Below are 15,035 nucleotides of genomic sequence, written 5' to 3'. Positions count from 1 at the left end.
GAAACTTTCCTCTAGATAAAAGCTCTGACAGAGCACCATAGCCAAGGACTTGATTGGCCATGAATGACTAGGAGCTTGGGATATGCATTTTAGTGTCTCTGTGAAGGACAACAGCTTTTCCAATAACAAGTATTTCCAGCTTGTGTAAAATACTCCCAGGTTCAATTTTTCATTAGAAAATGACAATTCTTTTTCTGTGGCAAATCCTGATATTAATTTTGTTGTTTGTTCCTAGCAGAATTCTTCAACTTGTCAAACCAGAGGAATTAAACTGCTTTCCATCTTTGATCCCTTGTGACAGACTGAGTTGTTTTCCTGGCTTTTATGGCCAAAATGCTTGTCTCAGTTTAACCAGTCATGATACTAATCTCATCCTAGCTCTGCCAATGATCTCAGTGGTGGCCACGGTGGCTTTGGCAGCACCCCCAGCAAGATGATGAGGGACTTTCATCCTCTGCAAATCCTCCACTGCAGTCCTTCACTATCTGTTTAGGTAGCATATATAAACCCAAAGAAAATTATCATGATGCCCAGCATTTCACAAACTGAAGTGACAGAAAAAAAAAAAAAAAGAGTTCAACTTGTCCTGACTTCTGAATCTGCTGAATAGAAGCTACGGGCTCATCTCAGGGATGGGACAACCTGTGACATGCTCAGTACTACCTTCAAATTATGTTTGAGAGTCCAGGAACTGCCTTTTCCTTGCTGCCTTCCATGTCTGTGCTCCTGTGCTGTGGCCTTGGCTGATCTCTCGAGCTAAGCTGAGCATGATGCTCAGCAATTGCAACAGGAATATAAAGAGGGAGAGCACCTGGTAGAGACTGTGGGGATGTGAATTACAGATGTTCTTTGTGTTAAGACATGAAGGGGAAAATGACAGGATATTACTTCTACAAAACTGGCATTTTAAGTGATCTGCCTTGGGAATTTTGTTCATGAGTGGCTATTAAAGGTTGTGATGAAAAGAGGACAATAGGGTTGGCATCATAATCAAATGCCAGGATAGATCAGATGAAAACAAGATCAAATTCTAGGACAGATCAGATGCATGGTATAAAAGTGGGTTCCTTCTGCTTTGGCTGCAAGCTCTCCTAATTAGAAAGAGACCCTCAGCCCAAAACCCTGTGTTTTGCCTCACATGTCTGTATCATGAACTGTAAGTACTGAATGATCCTCAGCCTGCCACAAAAAGCACCTTCCTGATGCACCAGAGTGAATATTCAGGTTGAAATGAAGTGAGCAATGAGAGGAGCTTTGCACAGTTTCTGGTTGCATTGCATATGTCTTACTCAGGTGTGTTTCAAACCCAGATGTGGACACATTATGTGATGGAAGGCAAGAATAATGTGCAAAGTTGCCCTGTGGCCCTCTCTTGAAGTTCTGATCACCCTTCCTTCCTGTGACTAAATGAAGAAAAACTCACCAAGGCAGAAAAGACCACCCTGTTAATAGGCTCTAATGTCTCAGCCCATCTAAGCTGAGGCAGGATGTAAACTGAAAATGTAATTGCTTTAGGAGCAAGACAGGCTCTTCCTGGAGGCAAATCAGCCCTCAGGAGATCTGAATTAACCTCCAAAGAGCCTCTCTTTCCAGTGGCTATACAGGAAACTTAACAATTACGTGCCTAATGGTGGAACCTCAATGACCTGTCTGCATTTCGAGGGGTTGAATCAAGGTTTAGCAATTACTTGGAGTCCTTAAGCAAAAAGAATTGAACTTCATCAAGTTTCTTCTCCTAAAGCTCCCTTGTAACTATTGTTACAGCAAAAGAGGTTCATTAAATGAGAGGCAACTGTGCCTCTAAAATAAAGGTTTGGTGGGGTTTTCTTTATGTTTAAAGATGTAGGGATTGATTCATCTCACATAAGTGAGATGTATCCTTTAGGATGAGGTGAATCACAACCTGGTCTCTGCTGGCTTCACCTACACAGACTCTAAGGCAGTGTTAAGTGCTGGTGCTAACATCTCCACTGGAGACATACAACTCAATCAGAGGGTTCTTAGCCTTACTGCTATCCTTCCAGGGTCTTCCTGAGCAGGGAATAAAGGATGGGATACACCAACCAGAGCAGGCAGTACAACTGGAAGATTCTGCAAGCAGAAATCCTTTAAGATCTGCTGATGACCTTCCCCCCAGTTCCTGCAGAGTTACCAGAGAGAGACACCTCCATAAAGGAAGGATTATGAAACTTGAACCTCCTTTGGTGGAAGGTTATTTGTTCACAGGAAGGAGGAGCAGAACTACTGCCTGGTGCCCAAAACCACCCACGTGTTTACCAGTGATCAGAAGAAAGCATTTCTGAAACTGCACACCCACTAATTCAAATCCTGCTTCAGACAGGATGGAAGTTTTGGAAATAATCCAGATGTTTTATCTCACCTCAGCAGGATGGATTCTTTAGAGAGAAACCAAAGGCTTAACAAGTGAGAATTTTTCATCCCTTTCTTATCTTCTGATAGGCTCAGCCTGCAAGCCAAATCTTGAGAATTTAGAAGTGCACCTCCCTGACCAGATTAAATATCCCTTGGGAGTATTAAATCAATCAGACTGGTCCAGGCTTGGGTGCAATGTTACTTATCTATCACAAATCTGGTAAAGTTTTTTTCTTAATTTGCACTTTCTTTTAATTTATATGTGTCACTTAGCACCCTCCCCCTCTGAGAGGGTGAGGATCTGGGTTCACAATTGCAACCAAATAGCCAGACTTAGGCACTGACGTGGTCATGGCACACAGAACTCCTGAATCACTTGGGACTCAAAGTGTACTTGAACTTTGCTTTTCCCTTTTTCTTGCATTATCCACGTTTGCATCTCATCTTCTGCATTGTGGCAAAATTGGGCATCAATCCTGAAGGTCTTAACACACCTTCATCAAAAACATTGTTCTGGCCTAACTTAGTGGGAATCTGCTGAGCACCAAAAACTCAAAGTCCCTCCTTGGTACAAGAAAAGAAGCCCAGAGTTCAGTTTAGGGTAGGTCTCCAACCCAAGGTGAAAGCTGTGGGAGATCTTGACCTCAACCAACAGCAAACACTTTATCTGCTTGCTCCCATTACCTGGAAAATCTTCTTGGCATGATAGTCATCGACCTCAATGTTCACTTCTTTCAGGAAGTCTTTGAGCTCTTTCAAGCTCATCTTGTTGTCTTTGTTTTTATCAGCTTTCCGCAGGCAGGTGTGAATCCAGCTGCAGGATGATGTAAGGAAATCTTTCCAGGTCAGTGCCTAGCCTAAATACCACCCTTCTGCTGCACATGCCAGGGGGGAAATCCTCTTCTGAAGGCTCTGAACCACCCCTCCAGCTGCTGCAAATCAGCACGGTCCCCCTGAACAGCTGAAATCATCTCACCTTCTGCTCCAACAGAGCAGAACGGTGCTTTGGCAGAAGGAAAATGTGCTGTGATACAAGGAATCATGACCTGGGAGAAGCTTTTCACCATCTGGCCAAGGCTGGATCAGCTCTCTTTACCCTGTAGGAGTTTCTGGCCACGGCCAGAAACAGCCTGATTTCTCTTTTATGACAGAAAGTACATTCTGCTCCAGACAGTTAAAAGGGGAGAAAGGAAAGAATGAAAAGAGCTCCCAAGAGGAGCTTGGTAAACTCATTGTTACAGATTTGGTCAATATTCAGTATATCACAGGGAACACTGAACTCCAAAAACAGCAGTAATATTAATTTTTGAACTCACCTTCAGCTTCTCTACGTTTTTAGGGATTTCTACCTATCTGTCCTAAGAACTTTGTTGTGGGGCAGAATTAAGCCAAACTTTGTGGGTCTTGGCTTCCCCTGATGAAAGCACAGTGTCTATTTCTGTGTTGTACTGTGATAATAGCTCATAAGAGCTTGGGTTTCGATCACTTTAGTATATCTACGGATCTGAAGTAATTGCTAGAAAAATGAGCTTTTTAATGTGATGTTGTAATTTAAACTGGGTCTCCCATTTTCTCTCAGTCTCTTGGGAAAATAGTGTTAGAGAGCTGAGATACACCGCAGTCTTAAAACAACAAAAAACATGCTTTTTGCATCATGGAACTGACTGTCTAATTTGCTTTACTGTCAAATAAGAAAGGTCATCCCAAAAAATATCTACTTTTCAGTAGGAAAAATGATCAAAGTAAAAATTTGATCTCCATGAATGTAACCTTCCACATTTTGCATTGCTTCAAACCCATTCTAGAAAAACTTCAAAAAAATGCCCAACCTGAATGTCAATCAGAGTAAAGCTGAGGATTAGCAAATATCAGCAGAGGGATATAGTCCCGTAACATTTTAACTGGGCCTTTCAAAATGACCCCAAAAAAGGGCATCAACAGCCTTAGGGGCTGTAGACAGAACCTGAAACAAAGTTCACCACAGCTTCCACTGCATTCAAATATTTCCTAGCAATGGAGATATGTGTAAACTGTTTGTAAGTATTGTTTGTCTCATGGAAAGTTGAACTTTCTGACTTTAAAAATCTTGGCAGGTGCTAAGCAATGACCTCACCCCGCATCCGTCTTAGCCTGGTAATATTAATACTCCCCTTCTTTAGGCATGGAAACCAAAATAAAGACAGGCTACGTTTTCCCAGCTCCCAGGGACACTCCAGGGCCCTGAACCAGGCTCTGGCTTGGACTGATTCTTCCCAGAAAACCAAGTTTGAGTCATGAAGCTCCCAAGAGCAGAGGATGCTCTGCTGGGAGCACACCACATCCACCCTGGGGTGCAGGACACCCCCTCCACCAGCTGTGCTCCAAAGAGGGTCTGCTCAGACTGGGAACATGGTGCTCTCAGTGGTGCCACCCATTCACATCCAACCCTGCACCTCAGCTCCCCTTCACAGCCTTCCCTAAAAACAACAGGCAGGAGCATGGCCCAACTCCAGCCAGCCAAGAGGAAACCCAGTCTGCCATGGCCAGAGGGGAGCAGCAGGGTGGGATAACACTGACTGTGCATAGAAACTACGCTTTTTGTGCCAACCACTGCAAAAATCCACCTTATTTAAAAAGCCTGCATCACTTCCACTGGTCATGAGCTCAAGGATCATGCACGTACCCAAAGTCCTCTCTGGAAGGCAATATGTGGGCAGTAAATGCATCTGCAGTAGTGTATGCCCAGGTTCCACCTGGGAATGGAGGATGCTTTCCTGTGAGATCCCTTCCCAGGAGGCTGAGAAATGCAGGAAGGAAATCAGAGAGCCCAGGAAGAGCCCAGACACACAGTGGGCCCTCACACTGCAAGGGCAAGCAGCAAAGAGAGAAAAAGGAGAGTACAGACAATTGGGGCTTCAGCCTGTTGTGTCAGCAAGTATTTTTGCAGCATTCTGACCCAAAAACACCCAAACTCCCCATCCATCTGGATCCCCTCAACTTTGGGAGAGCTTAGAGGAGCTGGATCAACTAAGCACTTCAAGTCAAATTCTTCCCATCTGATACAAACAACATTTTTCAGCCCTGGCTGTGGGTCTTTCTTTCACCTTATGTGGGCCTGTGTGGACTAGGAAAAAGCTGCTCCCATTCCTGTATACATCCAGAGTGAACCTGCTTCCTGCCTCTTGTTTTGAAAGGATATGCCAGCTCCAGGGCTACCATTTTTCTTTTAGAAACCAAAGGGGGGGTGACTGAAACTATCTGGCAGATATCCCGTGAATGTGCTCAGAACAGAAAATGCTGCAGAACTTCTGGTAAGTGCTTTCAAACCAGAAGAAAAGCTCATACATAAACCCCAGAACTGGAGCAGACAGTGCCACCCTGCTCAAATGAAAAGTCCTCTGTGTTTTCTGGCCTAAAGCCTTCCCTGCACACATACCTGCAATATTTGCTAAATAACCCATGCCAGCTTGCTGCAGGGTTGAATCTGAGGCTTAATAGAGCATAACTGTCTGTATAAGAACATCAGAAATGCTCACCAAGCATGTGGGAGTGTTATCTGGGCAGGAATGTAGGACTGGAAAGACACATAAGACACTCAATCAAGTCCCTTTCTACCACAGGCAACTCCACTGTATTATAAGCAGAACAATCCCCACCTGAAACTAGCAGGGTTTTTGCTTTCAATACGTGTTTTCAAAAACTTGCACATTCCTTACTTGATTTGCAAGGCTTTGTGAGGCTGGAAAAGACACAGTGCAAGTCAGCTCTCCAGTCATGGGGGACAGGCAGGGGACACAACACTTCCTCTCATCTCCTGACCCTTCCCCTTCTGTGCTCACAGATGCAAAGAACACTTCTGAGGTTTAAGGAAGATCTGAGTAAGCCCACACTGCCAAGCAAACCCGGTGAAGGCAGACTAAATTTAAAATCCCAGGCTTTAATTAAACATCATCAAATTTCAAATGAGAAATCATGCTGTTCTGTAATTCCAGGTTACGTTAAATGGCCTGAGACAATCCCAGATTGGAAGCCAGCACTGCACGGTAATTACTCTTCCAGAAATATGGTTTGCCTACCCACCCTATTTAGCTTCAATTCTGCTTTCCAAAGACAGAGAGGCACTTTTCCATGCTGGAAATTTACTGCCTCCTTCCCTTGCAAATATCATTGTTATTTTTCCCCCCTTAGCAATCTTGTCTCTTCCTATGGGGAAGTTTTTCAGCAATATATTCAACTTGAAGTGCTCCAGGGACAGCTTCATGTTACCCAGACTTTCCCCTACACACTGTGGGGTGGTTGAGGAGTGACCTTACAGCCCAGAGCTTAAAAAAACATCCAAAAAGATGCTCATAGTGCAGGAGATAAACACAGCATCCCATCCCAGGCACATCAGAACTAATGGAGTCTGATTCCTCTAAACAAACAGCACTGTGGTTGTGCAAGTGCTTATTAGACTTTAGAGAATCCACAGAAGGGTAAAGCTTGATCAAAGCTCAGCATTTATGCACCATCTCCTTCACCATCAGTACATTATTACCCAGCAGAGAACCCACATGGGGTGAAGCCTTTACTGAGGGCAAGACTCCCTATTGCCTGCTTATGCTCATACTCCAGCTCTGGGATTTTCCCCAGCTGAGGATTTTGGGTCTCCTCTCCCCTCTGCAGATGCTTTGATGCTGAACAAGCCATGAAGCTCACGCAGCCTTCTCTCACCAAGAGAGAGATCTGCTTTCCTCTCTGATAGCTGGATTCCTATCTTTGGGAAGCTTAAAGGAATTTAATATTTTATGACTGTCTCTGTCAAATCAGGCTGAAACCAGCCAACAGGTTCATATGTCACGGTCAGGGTCTCAGACACACAGGGACTGCAGAAAATCCACCCACAGATATTCTCTCTTTTTACATGTGAGACCCGTGGTCATAAAGCAACTTACTGAGTGAAATGCAGCCCCAGGGAGGATTCCCTGTGAATTCAGCAGAGCCAAGATCTCACCCAATAACTAACTCTCTCCCCATTTCATGAGGAATTCACTCTCCTTTCCTGCTCTGCTCCTTTTCCTTTCCGATCTCTGCACTGTCAACAGAGCAACTGCAAATTTTCTCAGGGTAAAACCTCCTCCCATGCTGAGGCAAATAAGGAGTAATTTCACTGAAGTCAGCAGAGCTACCCCAGAGTAAATTTGGCAGTGAGAAAAATCAGTTCCCTTGCCTTGTATTACCAAGAAACATGATAAACAGTATGGGCTTTTCATGCCTTGCCAAGAGGTGCCTGTCCTGGAGTTCACTGCAATGCAAGTGAAACAGACCCCTGAAGAACACAAAAAGTAATGATTGTTTTATCTGGAGCTCCATGAAAGAGGCAATTCTTTGCTTAAGGAGCTACATTAAGCCTGAATCCACTCTTGCTGGTATCACCGTAAAACAGGAGGAAAAAGCACTGGAAACCAGGGAGTTTGCCTGGGTGCAAAAGTCAGTGTGAGAGAAAACTCAGTGCCCAGGGCCAGCAGGGAAAAAAGGAGGTTAGTCTACTATCTCCACCCACGGGGAAAGACAAGTGCATCTTTGTCTGTGATTAATCATTTTATAAGGCAAAGGATACTGTTGGAGTTTCTGTTTCTGGTTCATGGAGTTGCTGTGGGCTATGATTTTCCCAAGGCCGGAGATCCAGTGGTTGGCATCATCCTCTGAACTCGCAATGAGGTCCAGGTTTTTCCGCTGGTCTTTGAAGATGATGGAAAAGCAGCGATACTCTGGGACATCCTTGGCGTATTTTTCCATACCTTCTGTTTTATGGCCTGACCTCACATCCCGAATATCTTCAATGGAGACTGTGGAAAGAAAGCAGAGCCTGCTGTCAGCAGGGGTTCAGTCAGCCTTATCTCTACTTGGTGAGGGATATTAAGGAATTACTCTTTCTCCTTTTCCTGAAGCCTCTGGAGGGTTCTCTTCCCATTCCTCCCTTCCCCAAACTTTGGTACTAAAGAAAGCTCAAATCAAAAGGACCAGAAAGAGCAAGAGATTTTAAAAAGGAAAACTCTTTCCCCATGTTCTTTACTTAACAAAGAAGCAGAATATGCACAATACTGTGATATCCTGCTTGTGAGATACAAATCACTGCCAAGAGTTTGGTTCCAAGTCTTTGGAGCTTCCCTGACTTGAGCATCCCTTGACTCATCACCCATAAGAATGGGGAGAGTGGGGATGTGCCTTCCTGTGAACATCACCCCACAGGAAAATTCTGTAATCACAGAATGGTTGGTGTTGGAAGGGACCTTAAAAATCATCTTGTTCCAAGCCCCCTGCCACGGGCAGGGACACCTTCCACTAAACCAGGTTACACAGAGCCCTGTCCAACCTGGCCTTGGATACTTCCAGGGATGGAGAGTCCAAAACCTCTCTGGGCAAAATGAGAGGTGACTTCAGTAAGATGACAGCAGGGACCAAAACAGTCTTTCTTTAGGTTGCAAAAAAAAATGAGAAGGTAAAATTTAAAATCCCATCTATTCTTCTCAGACATCCTAGTGCAAATTAGGGAGACAAAGACCAAAGCTTCTGAGCAGTCTGGTGTCACTCATACTCCATCCTTGGTCCTGTCAAGGGCAGACTTAGTCCTCCTTGCTGTAAGAAAGGAAAACACTGTTTTCCACATCATCTTTCCCCCCATTCCCATCTGGGCCACTCAGTTGGTGGAAATGAGCCCTGAAGTTGCACCAGGTTTGCAAAATGCACACACAAGGCAATCCAGAAGGAGCAGTTTACTAAGAGACTATTTTATTCAACAAACGTAAGTAATGCAGACACCCCCACATTGCCCCGAGAGCATTCAGGTGCCCTCAAACTGGGTTATAATCAGGCAAGCTCCTGACAGCAACCACAGCCTCTTTTTGTTCTTCATGGTCCACTTAATACACACACAAAGCCCTGGCACAGGTTGCCCAGAGAAGCTGTGGCTGCCCCATCCCTGGAAGTGTTCAAGGCCAGGTTGGACAGGGCTTGGAGCAACCTGGGCTAGTGGAAGGTGTCCCTGCCCACGGCAGGGGGGTGGAACTGGATGGTCTTTAAGGTCCCTTCCCACCCAAACCATTTTAGGATTCTCTGATTCCATGAAAGGGCTGAGAGGAAAGGACAGAAACTTCTTAACCACACAGAAACTTAACGTTGAAGTAGGGATGGCACCTACACACAAAAAATGGCAAAAATGTTTGCAAAGTGCTGGATTTCACAACCAAAAAAATCTCACGGCATTTTCTTTGGTAGAAGACAGACTAGGTACATTTTCCAAACATCTACCAATACCTGGGCACACCTAGAAAAAACAACACACCTGAGAGATATTCAGCCTATAACAAGCTTGCAAAAAAACCAGACACAATCACGGGAAATGGGAAAAAAAGTGCTTAGCTTCTACTCTGCCTCAAATTGTAAAGTACAGTTAAAAATTATTTCCTCTGTCAGAGTTGTGTGAGAACAATTTTATTTGAGCTTATCTTGAAGGAGCTTTGTTGAAAAGCAGTGTGTGAGTGTAAAATATCTCCACGGTTTAGCTGAATAGGAAAAACTTGCCTTTAAACAGCCATTTCACCATTAAAATACCCAGTTCATTCAAATTCAACACTGCAGAAAAACCCAGCTCAGTATCAACACTGCACGTTTTTAGCATGGCTGCCCTGGGATCATCCACAATTCATCAGATGCTCACTAGAGTTTGAAAACTCTTTTTTTTCCCCAGAGCAGTCATGATAATGCTCAGCTGCTGGGGAAAAAGAAAAAAAAAGAAAAACCCCAAAATTTCAGTCTTCAAAAATCACTGACTTCCCAAAACCAACACTTCACATTCGCTTCAAATCCTCACCAGATGTTGGGGTGGTCAAACATCTGCCACAGCACTTTGCTGGTTTGGTTCCTATGGAAGAACACACCACGAGGAGCTTCCTAGAGCTGGCAAAGCTCCTCCCTGACAATTATGAGCCATTATCTTTGTGTGGTCTTTGATTATCACTTGGTAAAGGGCAACAGTTGAGCAGCTGAGGGGAGGGGAGGGGAGGAAAAGGTTGGGTTGGGATGGGCTGCTGTGGAATTGTGTTATCTGGCCAATTTACCTTTGAGCAAAAGTTTGAGTACTAAAGCCTGGTGATTTTGCCCTTTAACTGGGACATTGACCAAACGATAGTGGCTGTGCCTCGGGTGGAACTTCACCCTTAACACAAAGCATGCTATCACATTTGGACAGATTCTGTTCAGGCAAAAAGTCTAAAGTTTAGTTGGATCCTTTTATAGCCAATAGGGGGGAAAAAAAGGAGATTTTGGAACGTAAATGTTCTGTCCTATTTAAACAAAAACTTCAGAGTAAGATAAATTACACCCTTAATCAATGGCTACAGAGGACCCTTGATCAGAAACGAAGTCCAGGCTGAGCATCCCAGATGCAGAAGTGTCCATAAACAAGTGATTCTCCTCCACTCTGGGTCTTTTCTGCTTATGGCAGTGCAAGTGGAAGGATCATCCTGTTATTCCTCATCACCTGCCAACTGCTCACCACTGCTTGGCTCATAAGAGTTATTGTCCTTCAGAATGGCTAGTTAGTCTGCTTGTGCAATCAATCCCTAAACTTTGGGTTGGCAACAACCTCATGTTTCCAAAACTAGAAAATCTGATGTTAAATATTGGAAATTTAGGAGGGATTCTTTGGAAACCATTACATGGCTTTGTGACTCCACTGGAAAAGAGAGCTGTGTGGGAGGAAAAAAAGATTGAAAACCTGTGTCTGGAAGGGCTGCCTTGATCTCTATGAGGTGTGTTGAGAAGAGGATGATGGAGATAACAGAGTTCCTCAATGCAGAAAAGGTACAAGGAAGGCTGAAGAGCAGTATTGGTGTCTACCGTAGTCACACGAGACAAGGGGAGAAACTACCAACACAGGAACTGTTAAAAAAGCAGGGTAGGGGGGGGACACTTTTTAAAGCTTTCCATAGCTTGGTTGTGTGTTTTCATCTATCAATAAAAAAGCTGAAGCCAAAGGAGTCGGCCCAAGCCATCTGCAAAAGTTATCTCTTTTCTGGAAAATCTTAACCCAGCATGAGTATTTTATCAGCTGCTCCCAGACAGCCAGTGCACTGCATTAGCAGTCCCAAACTAACTGAGCTATCTGCAAGGAGAAATCAAAAATAACTGGGGGACAGACACGTTTCACAGCAGAGGAACACTCACAGCAAATGCCCATCAATCACGTATCCCTGCAACCTCCCTGCTCCTTCCCCACCACGCCACAGCGGGGAGATAACCACAAGCAGAAGAGAATCTGGAAAGTTTGCATCCACTTCTCCCGAGTGTTTACGTCTGCTGAAGAGGTGGTTTGTATGAAGCCCAAAACATGACGCACCGCCCAAGGAAGCTCGTGTTCTTCCTGGCCTCCAGACACAGAGTCACACAGGTTACGTCCTGGTCAGCCTTCCTGGCTGCTGTGGGTGCAGCCCGGACAGTGCCACAGCTGAAGGCTCCCCACTGACATGGGCACACAGCAGCATTCTCTGGAGCCAGTGAAATTCCTCCTGTCTGAACCACTCTCAGGGAGATTTTGGGAACTTTCTTTTTAACCCTCCTTTCAATTTTCATCACCGGATCCTGCCCTTGTGCTTCCCCCCTGCTAATTCTCAGCCCAGTGCCCTTCTCCTGTTTCACCCATGGCATCAGCAGGCAGGGATGGGTCAGGCCTGCAGGATCCATGAGGCCAGTTTTGACAGTAAGGATGTTTTCAGGCAACTAAAATGTATCCTTTGGGCATCTCTTTTGATATGGATTTCTCTCTTCATAGCTTTCAGGGAGCTTGCTGTTACACTTGCAACCTAATCTCCTCATGCAGAAGGAACACCTCCCAGAGGAAATCAACTGGATGATCTTTAAGGTTCCTCCCAACCCAAGCCATTCTATGATTCCAGTGTACAAGTGTTGAAGATCCAGAACAACCCTGAGAAGGTTCCTAATGATGAGAGAAATTGTCTGAGAGATGAGCCCTGGCCTCTCAATCTCTTCTCCCATCATTGTTCCACAAGTGAAATGTCCAGACTGTGCTGGGAGCATGGACAGTAAACTCTTTGGTAATCCTAAAGAATACAGGGAAAGGAGAAACAGAGGCAGAGAGCAATCCCTTTTTTTTCCTCCTTTTTGACAGGCAGCCCTTTGAGAGGAGATATTTTGTCAGGAATCTTTTTCAAGAGAGAGAATAAGAAAGTGAACTCACATCTGCAAGCATGTGAAGGGCAAGGGCCAACAGGTGCTTCTCTTTTCTTGTGCCTTTGCTGATAAAGAGGGAGAGGAGGGTCACTGTGCAGACACTTGGGAAGCACTGCCAAAACAGCTGTTTCACTGGGGGAGGGGGGCAGCTTTTCACTCTGGGGGTAATACTCCTCAAATCCTTTCCTTATCCTGCCCCCCCCCCCGTCATTAGTAAGTGATCCCTGCAATGTGGCGTTCAGTCACATCGAATTACTCCATCCCACTCTAATTGTCCCCGTAAGTCACTCCTGTTTACTGTCAGGAAACGCAGATGAGAAACGTGCCCAGCCGCTAACAGCTTGCACAGCATCCTGCGTGTCTGCGGAGAGCTCGGGCCCTCACCAGCTGCACCGCGGCCAGGAGGGCTCAGCATCTTGTCAGGAACAGATGAGAGCTGCTGCCTGCCCCCGGCACTGCCCCACAGAGACACGGCATGGATTTCACAGCACGCTGAGCACACGGGGCGAGCCGGCACCTCGTGCTGCTCCTCGCTTTGGTTTCACCCCAGCAAGAGCCGCTCGGTTGATCTCGGTTTCCCCCCCAGGGGACTGATGCTAATGGCCAAACGCAGTTGGGATCAGGACCTTTGTAATCAGCGGGAGCTGGAGCACCGTCGGCTCTCCGGACTGGGAATACCACAGGCTATCCGTCACCCTCAGCCCTGAGGGACCATTCATTGTAATGACTCACGGGTGGGTTTAGCATGAGCCCCACTGTGCTGTGCCTTCTTAGCCCTGACCACATTGCTCTTTCATTTCCCTGTGTGTGAATTACTGCAGGTGCCAGCTGCTGATTCCTCATCCATTCTCTTCTCTGCCCCCCCTGCACTGACATGCTCAGCAGGTTGTTTTAACTGGAGATCAGCTGCACAGCAGTCCACCCTCATTGCTGGCACGTGTCACCCACTGACAACCAGTGATATAATGCACATGCAAGTTTACAGGTTGTCTGGAAATTCCTTTTAATATAAGCCTTTCTGCCTACCCATCACAGCTTGGGGTGCTGATGTAAACAGAGAGGTCTCTATTTACATTCCTTCCACACATCCCAACCAGGGCCCTGCAAACTATTTCGGCGACTAGTTCCTGCTTCTCCTGCCACCACAGCGCCGCTAAATTTGGATCTGAGGCTCTCGACACTTCTGCCTTTGCATTTAACATATGCTGTGGAGAATAAGGTCGATATTTGTCAGCGCGCTGCCTGTGATGAAAACTGTCCCGGCGACGCAGGCGGTGGCCTGATTCAAAACTCAATCGAAGAAACAGGCAGCCCTGCATCTGAAATGACGTGTTTTATGGGTCGAGTGATTTTGATAAAAACTGATGAGACCCACAGACAGACGGTTTTGTTTTCGCAGCTGACGGCCGCCTTGCATAACACATTCACATCAGCAAATATTTTTCCAGGGATAAATACATGTCTGACCACGGAGCAATGATTCCTAAAGAAAACTGCAGAAGGAAGCTGTAGGTGCAGCCAACTACCTGCTGTGTGCATACAGGTTGCTGGGAGTTTCTATTGACTTTAGACACTTATCAGGAACAATTTAAAGCTTTCACTTCTTGACTCGAGTAAGCACAGAGAAATATCACATTCTTCCTGTTTTTCTGCAAGCAGGTTCAGGGCATTAATTCAATGGAGACAAGCATTTATTCTTAAAAAAGAAGTGGTATATTATGTTCATTGCATGGCATTTTAAGGGCACTCCTAAATGTCACAGCAAACCATAAATGAAGGAAAAAGTTTTCTACTGAAAAATATCCTATAGTTGGGCCAGAAGTCAGAGGAACTGGAACAAATTTTGTGCATTTTTAATAGTGAGATAACTAATTACTACATCAAAATATCAATTTCATGACTTTAAATAATAATACGATCACCACTTGCAACACTCAGTAGTGCAATGAATATAGTCCACCTCTATTGCTCCCAAAGCAGATTATTTTAACCAAAATACAGGAAAAAAAAATTCCAACAATAGCAGTTTTTACGTAAATCTTTTGGCCAGGAATGGAAATATTTCAGCTAAAACTCCTGAAGTTCTTTCTTGACTTCACTGCTCTGACTCAAGGACACACCCCCAGTGAGTCATCCCTGGTTCAGTGTGCAAAGCTCCTTCAGGGCTGCCATGGGAAACGTCACCTCCCTGAGCCTCCAGCAGAGATAGAGTGCAGGAGGTACCAAAGCACCATCTCTGGGGCCCCACTGTAGCACCCCTAAACCTAAATGACTCATTCAGTCTTCTCCTTCTGGCTTTGAATATTCTGTTCCTCCACCAAATGCTCAAAAGGATGTTTCACTGGAAAGTTTTCAGCCATCCCTGCAAATCCCCGAGTTCAGAGAGTTTTTAAAGGGATTGAGTCTGGCTTAAGTGAGCTCACACAAGGGATTACAGCTGGTTTAAGAAAATA

General features: G+C 45.2%; 1 protein-coding gene across 2 annotated transcripts in view; it reads right to left on the bottom strand.

Annotated features, from left to right (window-relative positions):
- Window positions 1–15,035, bottom strand: part of PLCD1 (phospholipase C delta 1) — a 52,546-nt gene that overhangs the window by 20,161 nt on the left and 17,350 nt on the right. For both annotated transcript variants that reach the window (XM_018089220.2, XM_018089219.2), the window contains exons 3-4: window positions 7,952–8,180; window positions 3,058–3,187 (exon numbers count right to left, since the gene is read on the bottom strand). In XM_018089220.2, coding sequence (XP_017944709.1) covers window positions 3,058–3,187; window positions 7,952–8,180 — 359 coding nt within the window. The remainder of the gene's footprint in view (window positions 1–3,057; window positions 3,188–7,951; window positions 8,181–15,035) is intronic.

Source organism: Manacus vitellinus, unplaced genomic scaffold (assembly GCF_001715985.3).
Source record: "Manacus vitellinus isolate BGI_N305 unplaced genomic scaffold, ASM171598v3 scaffold_12_pilon, whole genome shotgun sequence".
NCBI classification, from domain to species: Eukaryota; Metazoa; Chordata; class Aves; order Passeriformes; family Pipridae; genus Manacus; species Manacus vitellinus.
The sequence above is the reverse complement of the archived record's forward strand: the minus strand, read 5'-3'. Positions and strand labels throughout refer to the sequence as shown.